Source organism: Pogona vitticeps, chromosome 5 (genome assembly GCF_051106095.1).
Source record: "Pogona vitticeps strain Pit_001003342236 chromosome 5, PviZW2.1, whole genome shotgun sequence".
In the NCBI taxonomy this organism is placed as follows: Eukaryota; Metazoa; Chordata; class Lepidosauria; order Squamata; family Agamidae; genus Pogona; species Pogona vitticeps.
This window is the reverse complement of record NC_135787.1, coordinates 193471865-193486367: the sequence shown is the minus strand read 5'-3', so window position 1 is coordinate 193486367 and position 14503 is coordinate 193471865. Positions and strand designations below refer to the sequence as shown.

Here is a 14503-nt window from a genome sequence, read left to right as displayed (position 1 = left end):
GGGAAGCCTGTCCTAGGTGTCTGGTGTTACATACAGCACTGATGTTACCTGTCTGTCATGGGTTTGGAGGGAAAGTTCCATCCTATGGGGAGTGGAAGGCGGGACATCAGGAGGAGGGGCTGTACTGTATATATATGTGAAGCCTGTGTGGAGAAGCAGGAGGAGAAGCTGGAGAAGAGCTGAGAGAAGAAGCTTGAGTGGGAGTCTGTGTGTCAGACAGGGTACTACTGTGTGTCAGTCAGTACCAACCTGATAGGTTCAGGTGTCTGTATGGTTAGCCAGAACTGATAGGTTCAGGGTCTGTGCTTCAAGTTAAGTGTTCTGTGTGAACCAAACTGTGTGTATGTATGATTGAGACTAAGCCACGTTACTGTATCTTATTCACTTGATCCTTTTATTTTTCCCTGTGTGTTATTTAATAAACCTTGTTCTTTTATTTGTTAAAAATCCATCCCTGGTCTGTGTGACTTCTTATAGGGAATGGTTGGTGGCAGCTTAGTGAAACTGTGGCATATCCCAGTAGGTCTGGGTTTGTCACATTGATTGGTGTCCAGCGTGTGGGATACGACTGGTCCAGTTGTCCAGCGGTCCAGCAAAGCCTTGGCAAGTGGGCCCAGAGCAAGGGGGGTCTAGTCAGGGACAATCTGAGGCACGTAGGTAATCTTCTAGGTGTACCTCAGGGGGAGGTGCGCTAGTGGAAGAACGTGCCAACTGGGGAGACTAGATTAGGGTGCTCTGAGGCAGCCTGTTTTTGGCGGGAAAAAAGCTGAGGCAAAACTGAAATAGAAGTGAGCTAGCTTGCCTGCTGAGAGGCCCAGCAGAGGGGGGTAGACTCTAGCTCGCAACAGTTGCAAGTAGTGCTGAAGGACAGCAGCAATCTATAGGGAAAGCTGGTTCTGAGGCAAAAGAAAAAAAAAGTGGTCGTTTTATTTTGAGGCTTGACTTTTTAAAGCAGCCTGTTCGGGGGGGGGGATTATGCCCTTGACTCGAAGCCACATGGCAGAAATGGGTGAAGTGAAAGACCCCCAGGTTGACCAAGGTTCTGAGGATGAATTTGGCTCAGTGCAGGGTGACAGCACAGGAGAGCAGAATCCAGAACTCAGAAAATTGCTCCTAGCCCAACAGCATGAACTGAGGGTGAGGGAAATGGAGGAAAGATTAGAGAGAGAAAGAAGGGAAGAAAGGGAAAGGCAATTTGAAATGGAGCAAAGGGAAAGAGAGAAACAAAGGCAATTTGAATTGGAATTGCAGAGAGAGAAAATGGCGTTTGAATTAAGAAAATTGGAAATGATGAACCAGAACAATAATAACAATAGGGATTCTGAGGGAGGCCAATTGTCTAAAGCTGACCTGAAGAAATTCCCTGTGTACCACAAGGGAGATTGTCCTGAGGTGTTCTTTTCCTTAGTGGAAAGAGCGTTTGTGGACTTCTCAGTGAGGGAAACTGAGAAGATGACCATCATGCGATCTTTAATCAGTGGTAGCCTGGCCGAAGTCTATTCAGAGATGCCAGAGGGACTGATGAGAGATTTTGCAGAGTTTAAAAAACTGGTGTTTGCAAGACATGGGATAAATGCGGAACAGCTGAGGCAAAGATTCAGGTCCCTCACAAAGAAACCAGAGCAGACTTTTACCCAAGTGGGGGCCCAATTGGTGAGGCTGCTAGAGAAATGGCTATCTCAGGAGGGGACAGAGACCTTTCAGCAGCTCAAGGACTTGATAGCGCTGGAACAGTTCTATTCAGTCCTGCATGGGGAACTGAAATTCCAGGTGAGGGAAAGGAAACCAAAATCTGTGGCAGAAGCAGCCGAGATCGCAGATTTTATTTACCAGATAAGAAAGCCCTTAGGTGAGGAGAAATCTGTAGGAAAATCCAAAGAAACCTACAGCAAGTACTCTCAGGGACCAGGGAAAAGCCAGCAAGGGGGAGGAGCCCATGGTGCAGGGAAGCCCTCAGAAATGAAACCAAGACCTCAGATTTTGGAGGGAAAACCAAAACAAGATGAGAGAGACTCAAAATACACCAGAAAATGTTATTTCTGTCAGGGAAAGGGCCATCTAATCTCAGAGTGTGAGAAATTAAAGCAGCTAAAAGGAATTGTGCCTCAGGATTCGAGTGGAACCAAGCCAAAAGCTGTGTTCTGTGTCCAGAAAGAGCAAGGCTCATTGTCACTGAGGGAGCCTGTTGCCATGGCTACTCAATCTGGAACAGCTACATCTGCTGATCAGGCTGAGGAAAATGGTCCTCTTGTAGAGGTCAGGCGCTGCCTACTGGTGAGAACAGATTCTCAGTTGTTTGAGACAGCAGGGGTGGACGTAGGAATACTTGGCCATCAGTATCGGGGGCTGCGGGACACTTGTTCCCAGGTAACCCTGTGCCATCCAGATATTATTCCTAGGGAGTATGTAATCCCAAATGAGAGCATGAAGGTGGCAGGGATTGAGGGGCAGGTGATCTCACTGCCAGTAGCGGAGGTACCTGTGAACTTTCAAGGCTGGAGGGGAGTTTGGCGGCTAGCGATTTCATCGACTCTGCCAGCAGCCGTGCTCGTGGGAAATGACCTGGCTGAACATGTGAAACGGGTGCTAGTGATTACACGTTCACAAGCCACCACGGGGACAGTTCAGGGGGGTACTGATGAGCCAGAGACGGAAGCAGAGGGAAGTTCAGAAGCTGTGGTGGAAACCTTAACCACAGACAGCCGATTTGGCCAAGAGCAAAAGGCAGATGCCACTCTCCAAAAGTGTTTTGAACAGGTGACTGACGCCCAGCTAACACCTGAAACCCCAGTGAGATTTCTAGAGAAAAAGGGGATTTTGTATAGAGAGACCCTGAGGAATATCTCAAAAGGGGGAGATGGGATCCGAAGTCAGCTAGTGGTACCTGAAAAGTATCGCCCCATGATCTTACAAAGGGGGCACTCTGACATGTTTGCTGCGCACTTAGGGGTGAACAAGACACAGCAGAGAATCACACAGAATTTTTACTGGCCTGACATAGGGAAGCAGATCAGGGAGTTCTGTAAACAATGTGATGTGTGTCAAAGGCAGGGGAATAACCGCGACAGGACCAAAGCAAAGTTGTGCCCTTTGCCTGTGATTGACACTCCGTTCAAATGCATAGGGGTGGATATTGTGGGACCTTTGCCCAAGGCCACAAAGAGGGGGAACAGGTTCATTCTCACCATTGTGGACCATGCCACGAGGTACCCTGAAGCCATTCCCTTGACTAACATTGAAACTAACACAGTGGCAGATGCCTTGGTGGGGTATATGTCCAGGATGGGATTTGCCTCAGAAATAATTACAGATTTGGGCGCATCGTTCACATCGAAGCTCATGAAACGCTTATGGCAAATCTGTGGAATTAAGCACAAGGAAACCACTGCCTATCATCCTGAAAGTAATGGGTTAACTGAGAAGTTCAATGGGACTCTAATGCGCATGATTAGGGCTTACTTGGCAGAGAATCCAAACAATTGGGACCAGAAGCTGCAATCCCTTTTGTTTGCTTATCGATCAGTGCCACAAGCCAGTACCGGGTTCAGTCCATTTGAACTTTTATTTGGGAGAAGGGTGAAAGGGCCCCTTGATTTGATCAAACAAAATTGGGAGCAGATCACCCAGGATGACCCACAAGACGTTGTGACATACATAGACACCTTGATGAATGACCTAAAGAGAAACCTAGAGCTAGCAGCAGAGACCCTGCAAGCTCAAAAGGTCAGAAAGAAAGCTGGGGATGACCAGAACGCCAGGGAGAGGCACTTTGACCCAGGGGAGGAAGTGCTTTGGCCTAGGCCCTGCAAAGAAAACAAACTGCAGCTGGGTAGCCCAGAAAGAAAATACTTGGGTCACATGGTAGGGGGAGGAGTGATAAAACCCCTGGAGGCCAAAATAGAAGCTGTTCGTGATTGGCCCAGGCCCAACACCAAGAAAAAAGTCAAATCATTTCTTGGGTTGGTGGGCTACTACAGAAAGTTCATCCCGAGGTTTAGCGAGATTGCGGCTCCGCTGACCGATCTGACGAGGAAGAAGGCTGATGACCGCATCCCGTGGACCAGCGACTGTGAGGAGGCGTTCCAGAGGTTGAAGCAGGCGCTCATCAACTATCCAGTGCTGCGTGCTCCAGACTTCGACAGGGAGTTCATCATCTACACCGATGCGTCTAACAGCGGGGTAGGAGCAGTTCTTTGCCAGGAGGATGAAAATGGTGACCAGCATCCAGTGTCCTACCTGAGTAGGAAACTCCAGAAAGGTGAGAGACATTTGGCAACCGTGGAGAAGGAGTGCCTGGCCATAGTCTACGCGATCCAGAAGGCCAAGCCTTACATCTGGGGAAGACATTTTGTTCTGTGCACTGACCATTCACCACTGCAATGGTTAAAGACAATGAAAACCCACAATAGTAAACTTATGAGGTGGGCTTTAAATCTGCAAGACTATGACTTTGAAGTGAAGGTGGTCAGAGGGTCAGTGAACTGTGTTGCTGACGCCTTGTCAAGAAGACCTGAAGAATGAAGACGGCGAAAGAAACATGGACTATGTATATATTTTGATGACAAAAAGTCAAATGTGTCTGTTTATTAAACATGTTGGTTTGTATGAATAAAGGTAACTTGATGTATTGTTAATGGTAAATGTTTAAATGCCTAATAGAGTGTAAGTATAAGTAAGTATGGTATTGTATGTTATTATATGACTGTTTTTGTTTGTTTTGGGTCCAGGTTGTTTTTTGGTGAAAAGCACCTTAGCTTTCCCCCTACAAAACAATGTGACAAACCCAGACCTACTGGGATATGCCACAGTTTCACTAAGCTGCCACCAACCATTCCCTATAAGAAGTCACACAGACCAGGGATGGATTTTTAACAAATAAAAGAACAAGGTTTATTAAATAACACACAGGGAAAAATAAAAGGATCAAGTGAATAAGATACAGTAACGTGGCTTAGTCTCAATCATACATACACACAGTTTGGTTCACACAGAACACTTAACTTGAAGCACAGACCCTGAACCTATCAGTTCTGGCTAACCATACAGACACCTGAACCTATCAGGTTGGTACTGACTGACACACAGTAGTACCCTGTCTGACACACAGACTCCCACTCAAGCTTCTTCTCTCAGCTCTTCTCCAGCTTCTCCTCCTGCTTCTCCACACAGGCTTCACATATATATACAGTACAGCCCCTCCTCCTGATGTCCCGCCTTCCACTCCCCATAGGATGGAACTTTCCCTCCAAACCCATGACAGACAGGTAACATCAGTGCTGTATGTAACATCTGGTACCCTTTAAAGCTAAACTGTGCTGCTGCTGTACACTGCTGGCTACGCTGTAACCTGAGTACACTATGGGGAGATATCAGATACAGACTTCAGCTGTAGTCTTATCCTTTCCTGCTATGTCTAGCACCTGGTCATTGGAGCCGGCCACAGAACAGCCAGCACCAAGGCAGGTGAAAGCACCTGATAAGCTGCAAACAAATAATACTCCTTATATAAAATAAACATAGCAGCTGTGCTGTGAATGGTAACAGGCAAGTCATGAGCTCCATACTAAAAAAAAAAAAAAAAAGAATTGCTTTGAACACAATTGCTACTTTTTTGGCAAGTAGCTGTTTCTATGACCTATTTGTGTGCTTACATTCCTTCATTTATTTATTTTCTTTTATACTGGGATTACATGTTTGATGGGTCCATAACAGATTACCAGTTTTCCATATACTTATGGGTTCAACATATATTTGCTGTTCTGGAACGAATTAATATTCCATGTTGAGGGACCACTAAAAAAATAAAGCCATCATCCCACTGGAAACGCATAGAGACCAGTGCCAGGTATACATATATGCACTAATAACCCCATCATCCCACGTAAATCAGAAAGATAAAGCCATCATCCCACTGGAAACGCATAGAGGCCAGTGCCAGGTATACATATATGCACTAATAACCCCATCATCCCACGTAAATCAGAAAGATACAGCCATCATCCCACAGGAAACGCATAGAGGCCAGTGCCAGGTATACATATATGCACTAATAACCCCATCATCCCACGTAAATCAGAAAGATACAGCCATCATCCCACAGGAAACGGATAGAGGCCAGTCCCAGGTATACATATATGCACTAATAACCCCATCATCCCACATAAATCAGAAAGATACAGCCATCATCCCACTGGAAACGCATAGAGGCCAGTCCCAGGTATACATATATGCACTAATAACCCCATCATCCCAGGTAAATCAGAAAGATACAGCCATCATCCCACAGGAAACGCATAGAGGCCAGTGCCAGGTATACATATATGCACTAATAACCCCATCATCCCAGGTAAATCAGAAAGATACAGCCATCATCCCACTGGAAACGCATAGAGGCCAGTGCCAGGTATACATATATGCACTAATAACCCCATCATCCCACGTAAATCAGAAAGATACAGCCATCATCCCACTGGAAACGCATAGAGGCCAGTGCCAGGTATACATATATGCACTAATAACCCCATCATCCCACGTAAATCAGAAAGATACAGCCATCATCCCACTGGAAACGCATAGAGGCCAGTGCCAGGTATACATATATGCACTAATAACCCCATCATCCCACGTAAATCAGAAAGATACAGCCATCATCCCACTGGAAACGCATAGAGACCAGTGCCAGGTATACATATATGCACTAATAACCCCATCATCCCACGTAAATCAGAAAGATACAGCCATCATCCCACAGGAAACGCATAGAGGCCAGTGCCAGGTATACATATATGCACTAATAACCCCATCATCCCACGTAAATCAGAAAGATACAGCCATCATCCCACAGGAAACGCATAGAGGCCAGTGCCAGGTATGCATATATGCACTAATAACCCCATCATCCCACGTAAATCAGAAAGATACAGCCATCATCCCACTGGAAACGCATAGAGACCAGTCCCAGGTATACATATATGCACTAATAACCCCATCATCCCACGTAAATCAGAAAGATACAGCCATCATCCCACAGGAAACGCATAGAGGCCAGTGCCAGGTATACATATATGCACTAATAACCCCATCATCCCACGTAAATCAGAAAGATACAGCCATCATCCCACAGGAAACGCATAGAGACCAGTGCCAGGTATACATATATGCACTAATAACCCCATCATCCCACGTAAATCAGAAAGATACAGCCATCATCCCACTGGAAACGCATAGAGGCCAGTGCCAGGTATACATATATGCACTAATAACCCCATCATCCCACGTAAATCAGAAAGATACAGCCATCATCCCACTGGAAACGCATAGAGGCCAGTCCCAGGTATACATATATGCACTAATAACCCCATCATCCCACGTAAATCAGAAAGATACAGCCATCATCCCACTGGAAACGCATAGAGGCCAGTGCCAGGTATACATATATGCACTAATAACCCCATCATCCCACGTAAATCAGAAAGATACAGCCATCATCCCACTGGAAACGCATAGAGGCCAGTCCCAGGTATACATATATGCACTAATAACCCCATCATCCCACGTAAATCAGAAAGATACAGCCATCATCCCACTGGAAACGCATAGAGGCCAGTGCCAGGTATACATATATGCACTAATAACCCCATCATCCCACGTAAATCAGAAAGATACAGCCATCATCCCACTGGAAACGCATAGAGGCCAGTCCCAGGTATACATATATGCACTAATAACCCCATCATCCCACGTAAATCAGAAAGATACAGCCATCATCCCACTGGAAACGCATAGAGGCCAGTGCCAGGTATACATATATGCACTAATAACCCCATCATCCCACGTAAATCAGAAAGATACAGCCATCATCCCACAGGAAACGCATAGAGGCCAGTGCCAGGTATACATATATGCACTAATAACCCCATCATCCCACGTAAATCAGAAAGATACAGCCATCATCCCACAGGAAACGCATAGAGGCCAGTGCCAGGTATACATATATGCACTAATAACCCCATCATCCCACGTAAATCAGAAAGATACAGCCATCATCCCACAGGAAACGCATAGAGGCCAGTCCCAGGTATACATATATGCACTAATAACCCCATCATCCCACGTAAATCAGAAAGATACAGCCATCATCCCACAGGAAACGCATAGAGGCCAGTCCCAGGTATACATATATGCACTAATAACCCCATCATCCCACGTAAATCAGAAAGATACAGCCATCATCCCACAGGAAACGCATAGAGGCCAGTCCCAGGTATACATATATGCACTAATAACCCCATCATCCCACGTAAATCAGAAAGATACAGCCATCATCCCACTGGAAACGCATAGAGGCCAGTCCCAGGTATACATATATGCACTAATAACCCCATCATCCCACGTAAATCAGAAAGATACAGCCATCATCCCACTGGAAACGCATAGAGGCCAGTGCCAGGTATACATATATGCACTAATAACCCCATCATCCCACGTAAATCACAAAGATACAGCCATCATCCCACAGGAAACGCATAGAGGCCAGTGCCAGGTATACATATATGCACTAATAACCCCATCATCCCACGTAAATCACAAAGATACAGCCATCATCCCACAGGAAACGCATAGAGGCCAGTGCCAGGTATACATATATGCACTAATAACCCCATCATCCCACGTAAATCAGAAAGATACAGCCATCATCCCACTGGAAACGCATAGAGGCCAGTCCCAGGTATACATATATGCACTAATAACACCATCATCCCACGTAAATCAGAAAGATACAGCCATCATCCCACAGGAAACGCATAGAGGCCAGTGCCAGGTATACATATATGCACTAATAACCCCATCATCCCACGTAAATCAGAAAGATACAGCCATCATCCCACAGGAAACGCATAGAGGCCAGTGCCAGGTATACATATATGCACTAATAACCCCATCATCCCACGTAAATCAGAAAGATACAGCCATCATCCCACTGGAAACGCATAGAGGCCAGTGCCAGGTATACATATATGCACTAATAACCCCATCATCCCACGTAAATCAGAAAGATACAGCCATCATCCCACTGGAAACGCATAGAGGCCAGTCCCAGGTATACATATATGCACTAATAACCCCATCATCCCACGTAAATCAGAAAGATACAGCCATCATCCCACTGGAAACGCATAGAGGCCAGTGCCAGGTATACATATATGCACTAATAACCCCATCATCCCACGTAAATCAGAAAGATACAGCCATCATCCCACTGGAAACGCATAGAGGCCAGTCCCAGGTATACATATATGCACTAATAACCCCATCATCCCACGTAAATCAGAAAGATACAGCCATCATCCCACTGGAAACGCATAGAGGCCAGTCCCAGGTATACATATATGCACTAATAACCCCATCATCCCACGTAAATCAGAAAGATACAGCCATCATCCCACAGGAAACGCATAGAGGCCAGTCCCAGGTATACATATATGCACTAATAACCCCATCATCCCACGTAAATCAGAAAGATACAGCCATCATCCCACTGGAAACGCATAGAGGCCAGTCCCAGGTATACATATATGCACTAATAACCCCATCATCCCACGTAAATCAGAAAGATACAGCCATCATCCCACTGGAAACGCATAGAGGCCAGTGCCAGGTATACATATATGCACTAATAACCCCATCATCCCACGTAAATCACAAAGATACAGCCATCATCCCACAGGAAACGCATAGAGGCCAGTGCCAGGTATACATATATGCACTAATAACCCCATCATCCCACGTAAATCACAAAGATACAGCCATCATCCCACTGGAAACGCATAGAGGCCAGTGCCAGGTATACATATATGCACTAATAACCCCATCATCCCACGTAAATCAGAAAGATACAGCCATCATCCCACTGGAAACGCATAGAGGCCAGTGCCAGGTATACATATATGCACTAATAACCCCATCATCCCACGTAAATCAGAAAGATACAGCCATCATCCCACAGGAAACGCATAGAGACCAGTGCCAGGTATACATATATGCACTAATAACCCCATCATCCCACGTAAATCAGAAAGATACAGCCATCATCCCACTGGAAACGTATAGAGACCAGTCCCAGGTATACATATATGCACTAATAACCCCATCATCCCACGTAAATCAGAAAGATACAGCCATCATCCCACTGGAAACGCATAGAGGCCAGTGCCAGGTATACATATATGCACTAATAACCCCATCATCCCACGTAAATCAGAAAGATACAGCCATCATCCCACAGGAAACGCATAGAGGCCAGTGCCAGGTATACATATATGCACTAATAACCCCATCATCCCACGTAAATCAGAAAGATACAGCCATCATCCCACAGGAAACGCATAGAGGCCAGTCCCAGGTATACATATATGCACTAATAACCCCATCATCCCACGTAAATCAGAAAGATACAGCCATCATCCCACTGGAAACGCATAGAGGCCAGTCCCAGGTATACATATATGCACTAATAACCCCATCATCCCACGTAAATCAGAAAGATACAGCCATCATCCCACTGGAAACGCATAGAGGCCAGTGCCAGGTATACATATATGCACTAATAACCCCATCATCCCACGTAAATCAGAAAGATACAGCCATCATCCCACTGGAAACGCATAGAGGCCAGTGCCAGGTATACATATATGCACTAATAACCCCATCATCCCACGTAAATCAGAAAGATACAGCCATCATCCCACTGGAAACGCATAGAGGCCAGTGCCAGGTATACATATATGCACTAATAACCCCATCATCCCACGTAAATCAGAAAGATACAGCCATCATCCCACAGGAAACGCATAGAGGCCAGTGCCAGGTATACATATATGCACTAATAACCCCATCATCCCACGTAAATCAGAAAGATACAGCCATCATCCCACAGGAAACGCATAGAGGCCAGTGCCAGGTATACATATATGCACTAATAACCCCATCATCCCACGTAAATCAGAAAGATACAGCCATCATCCCACTGGAAACGCATAGAGGCCAGTCCCAGGTATACATATATGCACTAATAACCCCATCATCCCACGTAAATCAGAAAGATACAGCCATCATCCCACAGGAAACGCATAGAGGCCAGTCCCAGGTATACATATATGCACTAATAACCCCATCATCCCACGTAAATCAGAAAGATACAGCCATCATCCCACAGGAAACGCATAGAGACCAGTGCCAGGTATACATATATGCACTAATAACCCCATCATCCCACGTAAATCAGAAAGATACAGCCATCATCCCACAGGAAACGCATAGAGGCCAGTGCCAGGTATACATATATGCACTAATAACCCCATCATCCCACGTAAATCAGAAAGATACAGCCATCATCCCACTGGAAACGCATAGAGGCCAGTGCCAGGTATACATATATGCACTAATAACCCCATCATCCCACGTAAATCAGAAAGATACAGCCATCATCCCACTGGAAACGCATAGAGGCCAGTGCCAGGTATACATATATGCACTAATAACCCCATCATCCCACGTAAATCAGAAAGATACAGCCATCATCCCACTGGAAACGCATAGAGGCCAGTGCCAGGTATACATATATGCACTAATAACCCCATCATCCCACGTAAATCAGAAAGATACAGCCATCATCCCACTGGAAACGCATAGAGGCCAGTCCCAGGTATACATATATGCACTAATAACCCCATCATCCCACGTAAATCAGAAAGATACAGCCATCATCCCACTGGAAACGCATAGAGGCCAGTCCCAGGTATACATATATGCACTAATAACCCCATCATCCCACGTAAATCAGAAAGATACAGCCATCATCCCACTGGAAACGCATAGAGGCCAGTGCCAGGTATACATATATGCACTAATAACCCCATCATCCCACGTAAATCAGAAAGATACAGCCATCATCCCACAGGAAACGCATAGAGGCCAGTGCCAGGTATACATATATGCACTAATAACCCCATCATCCCACGTAAATCACAAAGATACAGCCATCATCCCACTGGAAACGCATAGAGGCCAGTGCCAGGTATACATATATGCACTAATAACCCCATCATCCCACGTAAATCAGAAAGATACAGCCATCATCCCACTGGAAACGCATAGAGGCCAGTGCCAGGTATACATATATGCACTAATAACCCCATCATCCCACGTAAATCAGAAAGATACAGCCATCATCCCACAGGAAACGCATAGAGACCAGTCCCAGGTATACATATATGCACTAATAACCCCATCATCCCACGTAAATCAGAAAGATACAGCCATCATCCCACTGGAAACGCATAGAGGCCAGTCCCAGGTATACATATATGCACTAATAACCCCATCATCCCACGTAAATCAGAAAGATACAGCCATCATCCCACTGGAAACGCATAGAGGCCAGTGCCAGGTATACATATATGCACTAATAACCCCATCATCCCACGTAAATCAGAAAGATACAGCCATCATCCCACAGGAAACGCATAGAGGCCAGTGCCAGGTATACATATATGCACTAATAACCCCATCATCCCACGTAAATCAGAAAGATACAGCCATCATCCCACTGGAAACGCATAGAGGCCAGTGCCAGGTATACATATATGCACTAATAACCCCATCATCCCACGTAAATCAGAAAGATACAGCCATCATCCCACAGGAAACGCATAGAGGCCAGTGCCAGGTATACATATATGCACTAATAACCCCATCATCCCACGTAAATCAGAAAGATACAGCCATCATCCCACTGGAAACGCATAGAGGCCAGTGCCAGGTATACATATATGCACTAATAACCCCATCATCCCACGTAAATCAGAAAGATACAGCCATCATCCCACAGGAAACGCATAGAGACCAGTGCCAGGTATACATATATGCACTAATAACCCCATCATCCCACGTAAATCAGAAAGATACAGCCATCATCCCACAGGAAACGCATAGAGACCAGTGCCAGGTATACATATATGCACTAATAACCCCATCATCCCACGTAAATCAGAAAGATACAGCCATCATCCCACTGGAAACGCATAGAGGCCAGTGCCAGGTATACATATATGCACTAATAACCCCATCATCCCACGTAAATCAGAAAGATACAGCCATCATCCCACAGGAAACGCATAGAGACCAGTGCCAGGTATACATATATGCACTAATAACCCCATCATCCCACGTAAATCAGAAAGATACAGCCATCATCCCACAGGAAACGCATAGAGACCAGTGCCAGGTATACATATATGCACTAATAACCCCATCATCCCACGTAAATCAGAAAGATACAGCCATCATCCCACAGGAAACGCACAGAGACCAGTGCCAGGTATACATATATGCACTAATAACCCGTTTTTAGATTAGTCATACATATTTACAAGCTTTATGTTGGTTATTATTTGTTTAAATTGAGCTTAAGTGAAAAAAGATAGTGACATCTAGGGGCTTGGAGGTGAACTGCAGGCAATCATCCCGATCATCCCTTTCAGTGATCATCCGTTTAGTACATCCCCTTTTTTTTCCTTTTTCAAGCTCCTCATTTTCCCCCCGCTTCCCCTCAGGGTCCCAGCTTTTTTCCCCCTCAGGGGGGAAGAGAAAGGGAAAAGAGAAAGGCCGAGAAGCCCGAGGGTGAGGAGAAGAGAAAACGAGGCCGGGAAGGGCGGCGGGGAGCCGTTGGAAGGGGGCCGCTCTGAGGGGAAAAAAAAAGGCCTGCGGAGCCTCCCTCGGCCCGGCCCGGCCCTCACCGTCAGGCCGGTGCCCAGCACGATCACGTCGTACTCCTCATTCATGGCGGTAGAGACGAGGCGGCGGGAGCTCCGGGACGACGACGAGGAGGAGGCGGAAGAGGAGGAGGAGGAGGAGGAGGAAGGCTCGGCCTCAGGGACTCCGGAGGGGCGCGGGTGAGGAGCGCGCAGGCGCGGGGCGGGAGGGCGGCCGCTGCTAACACTGCAGCTCCCGACCGGCCGAGAGGAGGCGCAGAAAATGGCGGCCCGGCCCCTCCCGCTGCCGCCGCCGCCGCCGTGGGGAAGAGACCGCGCCAGAGGGGCGGAGTCTCCGCGGCGGGGCGGGGCCTGGGCGGGGTTTGGGTGGGCCCCTGATGGGGTGGAGCCCGGCCGCCCCCCAAACTCCTCCATCTCGGCCGCGCGGGCGGGGGCGCGCTCCCCGGCCCTGCGTTGTTATTGGTTTCCCGGGAAACGTCAATCAGGGCCGCCGGTCTTGCTTGCTTTTTGCCACGCCTCCAGTCGCTAAGGGGCGGGGCCGAGCCGAGTTGGAGGGGGGGCGATGCCACGTTGGTGCTGACGCCTTGTGAGGAGGCTGGCGCCTGCGCAGAAGGGGAAAAGGAAGCCGCTGCCCTTGGCTGGGCGGCAGAATGAGAAATAATTCAATAACAAGAGTGGGGGTTGGAAAGTCCTTTTTCTCAAAAAATGGAGGGGTTCGACTTCAAAGGAAA

General features: G+C 46.9%; 1 protein-coding gene across 1 annotated transcript in view; it reads right to left on the bottom strand.

Annotated features, from left to right (window-relative positions):
• Nucleotides 1-14201, bottom strand: part of GDI2 (GDP dissociation inhibitor 2) — a 60655-nt gene extending 46454 nt beyond the window's left edge. The window contains exon 1 of the mRNA XM_073002451.2: nt 13797-14201. Coding sequence (XP_072858552.2) covers nt 13797-14186 — 390 coding nt within the window. The 5' untranslated portion in view covers nt 14187-14201. The remainder of the gene's footprint in view (nt 1-13796) is intronic.
• Nucleotides 14202-14503: the final 302 nt, after the last annotated feature.